Source organism: Phlebotomus argentipes, unplaced genomic scaffold (assembly GCF_947086385.1).
Source record: "Phlebotomus argentipes unplaced genomic scaffold, Phlebotomus argentipes genome assembly contig_15, whole genome shotgun sequence".
Lineage (NCBI taxonomy): Eukaryota > Metazoa > Arthropoda > Insecta > Diptera > Psychodidae > Phlebotomus > Phlebotomus argentipes.
In genome coordinates, this window is record NW_026776181.1 from 2,354,656 (window position 1) to 2,370,022 (window position 15,367).

Sequence of the window (15,367 nt, forward strand, 5' to 3'; positions counted from 1 at the left end):
GCGCCCTCTGCAATGTCAATGGTTTTCAGTGGAACTAAAAATCAAAATCTAGTGAAATCCGTGTTCGCATCGTGTCCAGCTAGAAAAGGCAATTAAATTATCTCGCGACGTTGAAACCCAGTGCGATGGAGTGCATCTCGTTCTGGGCGCCTCGAGCCAGAACCCCCGTTCAGTGAGTCGCCGCGCCGCCGTGCTTTCCTGGGTGCGTGCTTTTGAGGTCACCACCAAGTCGCAGCGGAGTCTCCGTGCCAAGTGTCGCTCCTCAGTCCTCCGGAACTGCCCGCGGGGCGCCCGAGAGGCCGTGCCGTGCCCGCGCGGGTAATGTTGTGACTGTCCCCGCTGCTGAAGAACCGCGTCGACCGCCAAGATGAACTCCCGGCCGCACCTGCAGAGCTTCCTCACCAACTCCCTGGCCATCCGGCAGGAGATACAGCGCTTCGAGAGTGTCCATCCCTCCATCTACGCCATCTACGATCTCATCGAGCTCATCCAGGACCAGCAGATCGCGCAGCAGATCCGCGATCACGTCGTTTGCATCGAAGGTAAGCACGGGGGCGCGACCCACTTTCCTGCCAGCGTCGCCAATGCACGACTCTCCAGAGCACGACTCCGCGGAGGAGGAGAGCGCGAGGCGCTCTCTGTCCCCATTCTTCGCGGAAGCGATCTAGGCCGGAGAGATGAGCTCCGAATGTCACTCACTCGTGGGGCGCCGCTCATGCAAAAGTGCTGCAATTCTCCTGCGTATCGCATTGAGAGCGACTTTATGCCATAAAAGGCGTTTCGGAGCTTGTTTCGGCAGCAGAAAACAGCGTTGTCCAATTGGCATTGACTATTTCAAGGTCATGCAGGATCTGCGACCAATAGGAGAGTGTTGCGCGATTGGAGTTCGAATCAAATTCAGGGTTTTCGTACAGGAATCATCCTCGTTTCTTTGCCAGTATTTCAGTGGTGTAGGATTGAATTTTCATCCCTCTGAAGATTCTTTGTTTACATTTCCTAATTCAAATTTCAATAACATTGATATTTTGGCGGAAAATAGCTGGAATCATGAAGAAACAAAGTCATTTCGACGAGTTATTGCAATTTTTAGCAAAACAGATGTAGAGAAACATGAATATTTTGAATGTATTCATGCAAATGCTTCCACTAAAATGCTTCAATGCGACACTTTGGTTCGGCTTGCGCCGCTTGTGCCGCATTTCTTGGCTTCTCGGAAGAAAGGCGAAGAAGCGAGGGAGTTCGCAGCGTGAAAAGGGCCGGCGAAGGACAAAAAAACAGCCTCCCAAAGACTCGAGTGCTCTGTGGTACTTCTTGCGTCTCTTCTGTCTCGTATGATTATCTCTCGTTGGATGGGGAAAAAAATGATTACGCGCCTCATGCGTGTGATTATTATTAGTGGCAAAAGTGGTGTGTTGAACATATTGGATGGAGTGATGAGGATCTTGTGTGAAGACATCGCGTCTGTGACGCCTCTTTTTACTTATCCGGGCGCACTTAAAATAGCAACACACGTCATTGTTGCACATTTGGGCTCTGTTGTGGGTTTTCTGTTTCACTGGCTTATTATTGTTTATGTCTATTTTATTGGTGGACGAATTGGGTGGAAAACATTTGTGTGAAATTGTAAACAAAAAACACAGCAAGAAAAATTCATTGAGAAGATTCGATGCCGAAGAGTTTTTTGTGGTATATTTGGTTGTGTGATTTAATGCGTTGTTTTTGGTCGTTCTGTGGCGGGTGGAATGCGTTTGTGAAGTTGAAGGATGAGTTCGGCTTGGGTCTGCTTTGCCTGTTGTCTCCTCAATTGTTCTTCTTCTTTGCGGATGGAGAAAAGAAGTTTTTTTTGAGAAGAAAAGAGTTCCTTTGAGGGTGAAATGACAATAAATTTACACTCTCATGTGCGCATCCATGAAGACTTACGTGCGGGGTTTGTGATGCAAAGTGGGTTGTGAGGCGCGACGTTGAGTTGACACACACACAGAGAAGGAGACTGACATTGAGGGTGGAAGCGAGAGGCATCAATTTATGTCGGTGTGTTGTTACCTGGGGAGAATGTATTCAGGTGTATTTAATATTCCATTTGTATGGCGATGGATTGCGCGTCGGCTGTTTTTAGACGACGAAGAAGAAGGGCAAATGCCGAGCAAAAGGGCGCATTTGTGGGGTTGTGAAAGCCCAACATTTATTGAGGGTGCCACGGAGCCACTTTGATGAGGCTTCCTGAATGGCATCTTGCAAGGATGGGCGGAGATGGCACGAGAAAGGAGAGAATAACAAACAAACCGTTCTTCTGGCCTTTTTTTATTCCGCACTCACACGGAATTTAATTGTTATACCCTGTTAAACTTTAAACAAACCTCCCTTGAGTCGTGAGGGCATTTTATGGGAGGCATTTTGCTCCGGAGTATATGTGGGATGATTGCAATTTGCTGGGATAAGAAAAGTCTTCATGTGAATTTCATGGTGTTTCCAAAAAGTCAAGTTTACTTCGCGCGCGATAAGATAAATTGTTGCACAACGTCCAAAAAATGGTGGTTTTGTCGACTTTTTAAGTCCATTCATGAGTCTTCAGCTGCCTTTTCTACTCGTTCGCAAGACAAGTGAGAACGCATTAAGCGCTAGAAGACGAAAATGAAACATGATATTGTGACATCTGTTCGCATTATATGAGCTCATATAAAATCACAAGAATTAGACAATTTATTTTATTGGTAGAAGCTTCTGAACCCATAAAATTGTCTCAAACCAGAAGTGAATGCTTGAAAGTAACACAAACACACACACAGAATCGTGGCGAAATTTTTGGTGAAACCGAGTTTGTCAGAGGAGGAAGAAAAAAAAATCAATAAATTTAGATAAAATTTGATGAATATGGAAAGAGTTTTATATAGAGAAATTCATATAGGATTTGATGTATAGAAACCGCCAACGCGTTGTGACTATCGGTGAAATATTAAATGAATCTGTATAGATAAAGTGGTTAGCGCGTCGTAAAAGCAAGTTGTCACGTCTGATTTATGTGTGCGTTGGCCATTTTTCCACCTTGCAAATTGTGCAAAAGGTGATAAGGGATTTTTTTTCCTCACACTCGTGAAAACTGATAAAGTCGGGCACAGCGTCAGGAGTCGAATGACAAATTAAGTTGCGGTTTTCTAATCAAATATTTGAACGCCCGCGAATTGCCTTTCAAATATTTTCCTTTTGCGCTTCTTATTTGCCTTTTGACTGACTCTGCGAGATGGTGTGATATTTTGCCATGTGAAATTGTGTTATTGAGGTGATTTTTTGCAGTTCAGATGTTCAGAAAAGTGATGTGAGTCGCTTCCGGGGATTCTCAGGCAGCATGAAAAGTGAAATTCTATTCTTTTTCTGCATATTTGACACGGTATTACACAATTTCAATTTAATTTCACCTGATGTTTGTGGCTTTTTCCCTGTCTCTTCGCTTTCAACTACACAAACGGATAGAATGTCACGGGAAGAGTGGATGAGAGTATAGATGGAAGATTAATGATATGAGTTGCCTTGAGAGCCTTTAAATGATGTTTAATGTTCGAAAGTCTGTAAAACATCTTAGCTCTGGACAGTGTTGCAATGAAATGACTTTTCTGGCTTCTTCCTCAATGTCTCCACACGGTTTTCTACACTCTAATTCATATTGTTCTCTTGGGGACTATCAAGTTAATGAATTGTCCCGCATTCATTTGCATATGCCAACAAAATTACCCGTTTTTCTCTTTCGAAAACACTTGCACAATGTTTTCCTTCTATTTCACTATGAAAATTTGGCTTTTTCCCCTTATAAAATGTCATGTTTCGTGTATGAGAGAGACTGCAAAAAGGATCTTTTTGCTGACACGATGTGCTCGAGAGTAATAAAAGACAAACGAAGCATGTGAAGTTTAGGTAGTGAATAAAATAAAATGTAAGAGCAACAGATAAATTTATGATGTTGTTTGGTGTAGGAAAAATGCAGGCTTTTGTGACATAGAGAGATGGTTTTCCTTTGGGGAGGAAAAAGAGTGGAGCTTTTCATGTCGCTTTCATTGCAGGGTGAACACAAAATGACAATTCACGAGTGGGAATTAGACAATTTGCCATTAAATTCCCCGAAGAGGAAGAGGAGAAACACTTCGCCAGCAAAATCTTGCTGACTTCATCGTCTTGTCATTTTGTCACACAGCGAAATGAAGGAAGCAGGAGAATTTTCCATTCAAAGAGAGCGATTCACCATAAAATTTCCTCCTGTAACACGGGAAAAACTCGTGTGCATCACAGTGAGGCAAAATAAATTATTAGCATTGTCTGATGGAGGAACTTTATCGGTTTGTCTTCCGGTGAAGAAGATACTTTTGAAGTTGGATTTAATGACAAAAAGAAATTGTGTGCATTGAATGCATAAGAAGATGAAGTTCTTCTGCAGTGTTCGTCGTTGAGGAATCCAATCAAGCTGCGCGAAAATGGCGAAGACTTTGAAATGAGTGACGAGAAAATGGAACAGCGAAAAGAGATTTCATTGCAAAGAAAGAAAGAAAAAAAAACAGAGAAAAATGCTTAAAGTTAAACTGACTTTGTCTTCTTCAATTATACTGAATATTTTTGCTGGTACAATTTACATTTTATCTTCTGTGCTTTGATGTCTATTCCAATTTATTAACAAATGGCTCAATTAGCTAATTTGCTGACACTAATGGGTTAATGGAGTTAACACAGTGGGCACAATATTTCGGCGGACATTTGTATGAAATTTGAGATGGAATTGGAGCTAAAAATAGGCATGATTTATTCATCAGGCAAATCCAATGGCGCGAGATTAATTTGATTAATAATTTCATCGAGGAAGTTGAGGCGCGGACTGGAAAATCTCAAGGAATTTCCCAGCAAAGTGCCCAATATGAGATTTTTGTGTAAGTCAATTAGGCGGGAAAAGCGGGAAAAGGTTGCGACAGTGAATTGGAAGGAGAAGACGAAAGAGGAGGAAGAGGAAAAATTGCGAGGATACGCAGATTAAATGAAGAAAATGAAATTTCAAAGTTTTCCGTGGAGTTGGAGAATTGAAGATTATTATCGTTGCATAAATATTTTAATATGTATATTCCTTCTTGGATGGGGAGAAGTTGGCGTGAGTCGTTTGCTGTTGAAGTGAATTTACATGTTGAACAGCAAATTGTTACAAAGATTGTCTGACATTTTTCTCCGCGAGTATTTCATCTTCAGACCTACATTTTCCCGAAGGCTTTTCTGATCTTTAAGGGTGATAAATGAGGGTGGAAATGGGAAGGGATTGTGTGGAGTATTTGGGTCAGTAATTTTCTTATAAAATCTTCACATTCTTGATGTTACATAAAGTGCAAATATGTAAAGAATTGTTGGCTTTCTCAAATGGTTTCAACGATGAAGACTCGCGAGGGCTTTATTTTTGCTGGCTTAAATATAAATAAACAGTGGTTCTTTTTCACTGTCTCGCACACTCTTCGCAATATTGAGTGTGAAGAAGTCAGATTCTTTCAATTAATGACTTCATTTGCTTCACTTTTAGAGAGTTGGGCGTCGCGCAGGAAAAATTCTCTGTGGCATTGAATATTCCACACGGTGGAAATATAAATATTTTCACAAGGCATTCCCTTCATTCCAATTCACATTTCACAGCCAGTGGCGTTTTGCCTATTGAACAGAGTGAGAGAAAATATAATAAGACATGACATAGTGCGAAATTTACGTATTCTCATCGCGCTTTGCTGACTCACTAATGGGGTTTATTTGCGAGCACTACTTGTTCTTATCGAGTGGCCACTCAGAGAGCAGAATTGATACATTAACGGTGTAATTTTGCCCATATTGAGATGTCATAGGAATTGACATGGGTCAATCAATCAAATTTTCAAGAGTTTGTGTGTGATTTCAATGTGAATCGAAACAATATTTACTGTGTGGGAGGGGAAGAAAACTTGCCTCAATTTCACCACTTTTGCCATACGATTTTCTGTGCGATGAAGGAAAATCTAATTTGGCGAGGAGGAATTATATTGAAAAACTTTTCTCACTTTTCTTTCTCTCTCTCTCTTTAATTTGTCTCACCACTTTTCTCACTTCTTCAGGCTCGGAGGGATTTTTTTTCTGTTGCTTTTCACCGCGCGCCTTCGTCGGAGTCGTAGAAATTGAAACGATCCTATTTTCCTGTCTCGCGTGGAGAATTCAATTTCGTCCACCCTCAGAGTTTTCCGCACATTCTTGCCAGGAGAGTCACAACAAATGAAATATACATCATGAGGCATTTTCCACTCGTGCCCTCTGTGTACTCTGGCTCAATAATTCAAATGTGCACGTATGAAAAATAACTTGTAGGAATCTCTTTTGTGATAGAAATGCAAGATACACTTCTAATGATATTTTTACTGTGAATTTTTCCATGTCTCTCCAGGCAAACACACCCAAGATGGGGTGATTTTTATATTGTATTCGCAGCTTGTGTTATTAATTGCATTATTAAATAAAAAAAATGAAAGGGGCATGTCATTTGGCGGCGCGAAGCTTCAGGGTGTGGTTCTGAAGCTTACATAAATTGAAATTTCCATTATTTTTTCATGAATATCTATTATATACGATCTTTTTAGTATCTAAGCTAATAGAAATGCATACTATTGAATTTCTAGACACTTTTAGTATTATTCTTGACACATCTTTTGCCATGATATGACCAAGAAATCTTGTGATGAGCAACCTTTGTGAATTAATCACTTTGTTATACTCAAACTCACGTTCAAATTGAAGGCATAGAAAGAGAGAGAGAGAGAACGAATACACTTCTGCCATTGCGATGCTATTTTATTGTCGGCTTTGCGGCAGTGAAAAAAGTGTGCGTGCAATTGAAGAAATGAGGAGATTAAAGACGAAAACAAACGGCTTTTTTCATACAATTGCTATTCTGCTCCTCAAAGTGGTTTCGAAGCTCTCGCGTAGAGCAGATGGGGATTTTTTTTGTTAGGGAATTATGCCAAGAACTTGATGAATTTTGCGTGCCTCATCTTTCCTCAATTCTAATCACAAATTCCTTGGGATATGGTGGGTGGGGGATAAAGAGTGCCGCGCAGAAAGATAAGAATGCGATGTGAGATTCCTTCACGTAGATTTTTCCTCTGATATATGTCTCATTTCATAATGGGTTAATGAGTGAGGCGCAAAGAGAAGTTGTAAGAGGAGAAGGAAAAAATGGTATGCAAAAGTGTATTTTACTTGATGAGGCAACACAAGTATACAATTATTTTGCTAATCAGTTGGGAAAAAGTGCAATTTGTTGTCTGTTCTCATCTGCTCATTGTCATTTTGATTACCAACACACGTGCAATATTGAGATGATGAATATACATATTTTGTCATTCAGTGCGGAGCTTCTCTTTTTGGCATTGTGCGCAATGATTCTGGTTGGGTGTGAGAAGGCTTTTAAAATGATTATGAGCTATGTAAATGAGAAGTTGACTTATTTGTCATCACACTTGGTATGGTTTCCATTTATAAAAGCCTGGGTGAATTTCTTGAGGAGCTCTTGTTGTCCAATGAAAGTGAATTTTGAATAACACTCTCTGCGTTGTTTTTTTGCAAGTGTGCTGTTGATGGAAATGGTTCTTAAATGGGTAGAGAAATATCTCCTGCTTCATCACTCAATGACTGTAATTTGCCATCACTCATGTGTGGGTGTGCGAAAGTGGAAATTTTGGGAGCTCTGGCTGGTGTAATTTTATGGATTTGACTGGATTACCAAATTCTACACTCTTCACTTAATGCTCAACATTAAGTGGCATCATGAATTAAGCCACCATGTCTATGGTGGTGTTCTTATTGTGTGTGAAATGAGAGTATTTGTATGGGATGAAATATGAAAATTTCCATTTTAACTGCCAGAATGTGTGACTCAGTTTGTTGGCGAAATTCAGTCTCGTTATTGATTGATATCCTCGGTGTAAATTTTCGAGTAGAGTTGCTTTTAAACTTTTCGAGGGTCTTCATCAACCCCAAACAGTTGTGAAGATACTCCATCATTATATTCACAGCCACACACAATTAAGTGGGAGAAGAGAGGACCGAATTACTCAGTCACGTGGAATAATAGGGAATTTATATGGAGCGAATGTGTAATTTATATAATGGACACTAATTCACATTCATTATCGACATTTGAACTGGTGGAAGTTTGAGTGTTGAATTCAGAATATATATATATACACTGTGTTAAGCTTATGAGAAATGGGATTAGGATTGGGAATGAGGTCATGGAAATTCAAATTCCCATCGTGGGCAAATCCTGCTGCTAGCTAAGGGTTGAAGTGCATGATCAGACATAATTAGGGGTGGGCAGGGATGAAATTGATCAGGCACAATTGCATTACAATGAGCGGTAATTTCGTATTCATCTTATCACACGACCGCAAGCATTTCAGCTCAATATTCAACCCCATCGTCGTGACATCTTGCAGTGCCACAGAGTCTCTGACATTGCCAATGAATCATCAGAACTTGAGGCTGTGATGTTGTTAGTATTTATTGATTGAATGAATTGTGTGATCTCGCAGATTTATTTGTCAATTTGGGAGATCAAAGTTCAGCAATGCCGACTTGATTTATTGACTAGAAAAAAAAATCCATAAGTGAGAAACAATGGAAATCCAATGTGAATTATTTTTCCAAGTTCTTATCGTGTCAACAATGTCAAAGGCATATAATTTTTCATGATTGGCGGGGTGAAAAATATAAAAGAGTTTTTCACGCAATTGATTCACATTGACTAATGGGGATTTTCCTCAAATTGATTTTCCATCATATGACAAAATAGCCTGATGATAATCGTACTTGAAACTTTTTAATCCCACATGAAATTCAAAAAAAGAGGGGACAAATGAAACCCAGGGAAATAATTAAACTTTGGCATATTAATAATGCAGGAATTTTCTGAAAGCGTGCGCAATCCAGACAGAAATTGTGTGAGGATTGAATTTAATATTGATTTCATATCTGTGATCAAAGTTTTGCATATTCTTCGAATCAACTCAGAGATTATAGTTCCCCTCAAGAGCAATTTGAATGCGAGAAACAGTGAATGTGCATGCAAATGCATAATGTGGAGAAAAAGACGACTTTCATGCTTTCTCACAGTGATGTTTTCATCTCGAGGGATGAATTGGGAAATTTGAGGGAGAAAACATGCGAGATGTTCCAAATAGTTTCATGGATATAAATTTTTGTTCATTAAAATAACACTTAATGTGATAGTAAATTCGCAGAGACAACACAGAGCAGTGAAGTTGGAGGCAAAGAGAGCACTTGGAAGTGGAATTTATTGCTTTGCAGACTTGATGACAAAGTAGATGAGATGTGTTTGTTTTGTGAAGTGTCATTGTTACACTCTCTCATCTATGGAGAACATCAATTTGGACGGCAATAAAACGCATATTTGTGCTGCAAAGAGATCTTGTCGAACTAATGAAAAAAAGAGAGAGACTGCGATAATCGCATTATCGGCCAAGAGAGGAATTTATACAAAATTTGCTCGCATGTATTTGTTGGAGGAGGGAAATTATGGGGATAAATATTTGGGGAATTCAGTGATTATGGAAATAAGTGAATTAATAAAATTTACGCGTGTCTGTGATATTGAGGGTGAACAGACCATTACAAACAACATAAACTTCTCTTTCTCTCTCACTTGTCGGACTATTTTATCGAAATGTCATGCGGAGGAGTGAGAAAATCAATTCGACCTTTTGGGAAGAGAAGAGCCTCCGAAGGTCTCTCTCGGGTTTATTTTTCACACCAAAATTGTCTGTGTGTGTCTGTTCTAATGCTGAGTCTCATGGGTTAGATTCGTCAGAGTGCGAATCATCTCGAGAGTGGAGTATTAAGGTCGCTTTGGGAGATAATCCAATAATTATGGGTATTTGTGGAGGCGTCTTGAGGCCAAGAAGGTGCTTTTGTGTGGGCTTTTTTCTCAGCTCTCTGACACTTCATCGCGCGTCTCAAAATTCACCCATTTTCCGCCCGTGATATAATTTCCCATTCAATACGGCTTCTGCGAAAATTGGGGCGACTTTTAGGGGTGGTGGATAAAACATTCTGCGAGAGTAGACGCAACTTCTGGAGTACTTGAGTTGATGCGTGACTTGGAGGATGAACAATCTGAGGAGGGTTTAACAAAAGCTTTTCCAGGATAAATGAATTTTCCAATTTCTTTCACCCCGTGTGGTTCTTATTGCAGGATTTCACTTAATCACTCCTGAATAATTGATGGCAATATCTGAGATTATGGATGGGTGGAAGAGTGAGCTTGATGGGCTCGAAGGAAGTTGTGTGGAAAAGTGACTAAATCAAATATTGATGAATCTAATTACACTTCTTGCTATGAGGCTCGTAATTTTCAACTCAACTCAAGTCATACATAGAAGATTTATTCACTCTTAGATTCATTAATAATGCTGACTTTCTCTGGGTGCTTTTGTGATGAAATTTCACGTTTGACAAATAACAGAGTTTACTCTGTCGTCAGGTGAATTTGGACAATGTTTTTCACTGCCGTGATTCTCGGCTAGAACATTCATGATACGAGAGTCGATGAAAATGTAAATCACAGCAAATGTCCAGTTTTTTTCCGCTACAATCGCAGAGAGAAGGAAAAACCTCAAATGGGATTATTGGATTCATGAAAAGGGGGAAGAAGAAATACTCTCACTGTCATATGTGCAATAATTCAATTTTTTATCACAACCACCGTCCTTTTTATTATCGTTATTCACATCTCTTTTCACTTCTTTTTTCTTCACTCTCTGCACCCTTTTGTGGCGTATTTTCCAGTATTTTTCCATCTTGCAGAGCACACAGTTGCATATTCTGGTGGAGAAAAATGCGCTGTGGCTTTTTTGTAATCATGATACAGGATGTTGAAATCCAGTGTTTTTTCCACTGGGCAAAGCGTTATGCTGGTTCTCTTTTTTCACACAGAGGATGTCTTCTTTGACATGGCAAAAATTCCGGCCGTGATTAATTTGCATTTCCCATGGAAAAGGGCTATCAAAGTGACATGAAAGGGAGGAGTAATTCTGCTTTCCTTTGGTGAATTATAATTTAATAAATTACACAATACAACGATTCTTGGCCTTTGATGCAAAACCATTACAAAGAGAAGCCTTTCAGGCTGCGATCTCAAGTCATTCTTCAAAGTGGAAACTGTGTGTTGGGAAAGTGTAACTGGAAGACTACGATGGTGTTGTAAAAGCCATTGTCGAGCTTCAAATCAATACATTTCAATAGACTCTGTGGCGAATTTATCCTTGGCCACTTGATGGCTTTTTTCCCTGGTCAAGCAGCGGAAAATGTGTGTCGTGTAGTTGCGCATTTTTTTATCACGTTGCGGAAGATTTTTCACAGCAATCGCGCCCAAAATCACGCTGAATTGTTTATGTGAAAGAGTGAGACTATAAATTTTGAATATGCCATCAGAAGGCCAGAGGCGAATTGTGAGGTGTGTGCTTTAATATTGGCTCTTTAAATATAGTTTTATCGATTTTATTTTTCCATTTACATTCTATGCAAAATGTAACTCTTTTCTCATGTCCTGGAGAAGGATTCTCAAATGAATATGGTAAAATGATGTCAGAGAAATTTTGTGGTGAGGAATTAAAAAAAAAACCTGTCACCGCAATTTATTTATAACTGCTTCCGCATAGAAGAAGAACAGGAGAAAAATGCCGAGATGATGGATAATTGTAATGCGATGAACCCCTGAATTCGTGCCTCGTGCGGGTTCAGGGTAGTTCTGAACGGCTGAGCAAAAAATGGATTATAATTGTAATATGATGAGAATATTACCACGCGTCACGAGTTATCATAATAACAAAAGATTGTGTCTTGTTGTCTCCTCTATTTTTTGCGTGGACAGTTCTTTGCGTGTGCCTGAGATTTGCCTCTTGTCCGCCCCTTTGGCACACTTCTGGCGTGTCTACAATTCCATATCATTTCTCTTCTTTCTCTGCGGCGATAACCTCGCACATCCAGTGTGTATTTTTCTACCCACTTTGCGCGCTCTGTGTGTTTGGTTGCCTCTTTTCTGCACAGCCCAAAACACAGCAGAATCTCTCGCAAGCAGTGTAATTTCCTGAGTCAAATGTGGGGTGATGCTCTGTGAAGATATGTGCAGTCTGGAGTGATTTTCGATTTCCGGCTCGAGAGCTAATCTCTCACACACTCAACTTTATTTCGGGTGAATCGAGAGTGTAATTTATATGGTTATAGTGCATTTTGTGTTACGTTGAATTCAAAGCTGTGCTTCTCGCATTCACACCCGCCCAGAGAGAGAGAGAGTTGCGATGTTGAATTGGGTGTTTTGTATTGATGAATTCCGTCTCGAGCACCTCGAATTCCACCCTCGAATTCTGACGCTTGTCACTTCTCCTCGGCTTTCACCCCTTTTCTCGTTGTTTTTCACCCATGGCTTGTAAGCATTCAGAGAGGGATTTCCCATGGGATGGTTTGCGGTTGATGAATGACGATTCAATCGAAGGCGAAATATGGGCTGATTCAGGACAGCCAAATCTTGTCCTCTCGGGCCAATTTTGAGCTCAAAATGACAGTGTCTTAATCCAAATTCAACATACATTCTGAATAGCTGTCAGAGATGGAATATTGCTCGTGTTCTGGTGTGTCTGTTAAGCCAGCAAATCAATGTCAATGGCCCGAATAGTCGAGTGGTTGACCAACCCTGACATGACGATGAATCTTCTCTATTGCATAGGAGCTTTTTGCACTTTGGTGATGTTGTGTCGCAGGGATGAAGAGGAGACAGGCAATTTTCTCGTTTCCCAATTTCTCCTCTTTTTGCCGTTTGATATGGAAATGCCAAATAATTTTCATTGAATATTTCTCTAGAGAGAAACATTCTCTGTTAAATTAGAGTGTTTTTTCGGTAACATTTTATCACAGGAGGAAATTCTTCTCATTCTCTTTCATCCTTTTCATTTGAGTGAGATTGGTAGACGATAAAAAGAGACGAGTGAGTGGGAGTGTGTGAGAGTGCTTTTAGCAAGTTGAAAGAGCGTCAGTGTTGCAATTAAGCTGTGGAAAAATGGTTAGTAATGACACATAGAATTGTTATCTAGTTGAATCTAATGGAAAATTCACTTTACTCTTTCTCTCTTGCTTATCAGGACGGTGTGTTCTTGTTGTGGGGATAATTCAATTTTTTGGGTGTAATGTATGAAAGAAATTAATCTAATCCATCAATCTTAAACTTCCTCCATAGAATGGTTGTTTGCCGGCAGTTGTGGGGGTGTCTTTCACCCTCCAAATTTCGGTGTGTTCAGTAATAAAATTCAATGAGATTAGGGGCGTGAAATTCTAAAGCATTTTTCCTCAAGGGCATGATCTCTTAAAAACTCTTAGTGTAAGAGAGTCGGAACTGTTTCCAATTGAGCGATGGGAAATTTAGCGTGGACACAGTTTGGAGAGATTTGCCTGAAGCGCAATACGAACGGCTGCTGAAAGCTCTTGAGAGTCGGTGTGAAATAAATCGTTTTTATTAGATTTTTCTGCTGAAGCGCTGGGAAAAATGTTGACTCAGTGCTGGTGAAAATTAGAGAGGAAATTTAACAATTTATTAGGATGAATTCATGAGCCTCGGGGAAAATTGCTTTGCAGAATGTTTGAGAGTTTTAAGATGAAATTAAATAACAGTGGAAAATCATGTCAATTTCTTCCGGTGGCGGTGGGAAAAAGTGGGAAAAAGAGAAGTCAGAAATGAGAGTTATCAATTTCTTGTCTTCTGTGAAATTGTCGTGTTGCAGGAGGAGAAAAAAAAGAGCTGGAAGCGTTTTGTGTCATGTCATCTTCATCAATTTAGCAATGTGGAAAATAAAGTGAAGCTCAGGATGAAAGTGGAAAGGAATTCATTGTGGCAAATCTACATCATCCATCAGAGTTTTAGACTTTTTATTCCCCTTGACTCGGTTTCTTCTCTTTTACCCTGTGCAAAGCGAGAAGAGAAAGTGGAAGGAAAACATATCAAAATGCACTGAATATATTTTACAATAAAACAGTGAGAAGGATAAGAAAGATGAAATAGGACTAAAGAACAATATTTAGATATTGCGAGGGAGAATGAAATTGAATTAAGGTGAAATACTTTTCGCAAACACGCGCAATGATATCTCAAGGAGCAGAAGAAGAAAAAAAAAACGAGGAAGAAAGAAAGATAAGAGATGTTGCTCTCGGAGTTGAAGACGGAAAAATATATTTTTGCCCGAGAAGTTGAAGCTTTTTGCATATACTTTATTCTTCGCAGAGACGAACGAGTGATTTCCGCGGAAATTCTTGGTGAATTTCCAAGATGAATATATGTGGAAAATTGATTTATTTGTCGAGATGTGCAATAAACATTCAAATGCACGGTACAGAACCTCTTCAGACATTCATGTTATTGCGCTTTGTAAAGGTATTGAGGAGGAAAAACACGCGGAGGTTTTCTTCATATGAGATTTATAATGCCATTTCATGGGTCAAATCACGAGAGAAAATCAATTTTTGTGTGAGATTTCTAAGCCAAACCACAACAATTTGTGGTTTTTTTTTCAATACAATTGAATTTTCTGGGTAACTGCGAAAGAGTGTTGAAAAAGGTGTGGATGAAATCCATTTTCCAAAGTAATCCCCGTCAATTGACTGACTGTAAATTCTGTTATGATAGCATGTGATCGATAATTTGAATTGAGTCGCCATTTGGCAAATATTTGACCAAATGATTCTCTTTTATGCAGCACTCTGTGATGGATTTTTATCCGTGGATGGGAAGTGTGTTTTTCAGCCGGATTACCATGGATGAGATTTTCCGGGGGGGATTTTCCGAGTCAATGGCAGACTTTATGGACAATTCAATTAATCGGCGAAATATTTCCGAATAACTCTCCACGATAGCAGAGCAGAGAAAGTCTGGGAGGGTGAAAGTGGGGGTGGTGAACGGGAAAACAATCAGGGAATTGTGTGTGTGTTGTTTGTTCACGATTATTGTTCCCTTCTGCGCTGGACTTCCTGGAGGAGTGGCAAATCGAATGGCATCTAAATGTCGCCAATTTTCGATGGTGGAAATTTTCCAAAGAGACGTTTTTCCCTCTGGGGGCGGCGGTGAAGGTCAACAACCCTGAGTGAGAACGGGGCATGTGTGTGCTATTCACAGTCCTGTGGCCTGCTCAAGGGTGAGTTGATGGACAGAAGATGACGACGATGAGAGAGTGTTGAAAGACGCAAAGAAGATGGATAATGCTGCAAATTCACAAACAAATGTGGGTCATTTTCAGCTCAAGCACATGGCATGAAACCACATGAAGTATTTCTC

General features: G+C 39.9%; 1 protein-coding gene across 1 annotated transcript in view; it reads left to right on the forward strand.

Moving 5' to 3' along the window:
* The first annotated feature begins 42 nt into the window (after positions 1-42).
* LOC132262164 (centaurin-gamma-1A) overlaps positions 43-15,367 on the forward strand; it is a 41,415-nt gene continuing 26,090 nt past the window's right edge. Inside the window, exon 1 of the mRNA XM_059761317.1 lies at positions 43-542. Within this exon, the coding sequence (XP_059617300.1) occupies positions 368-542 (175 nt within the window). The 5' untranslated portion in view covers positions 43-367. The remainder of the gene's footprint in view (positions 543-15,367) is intronic.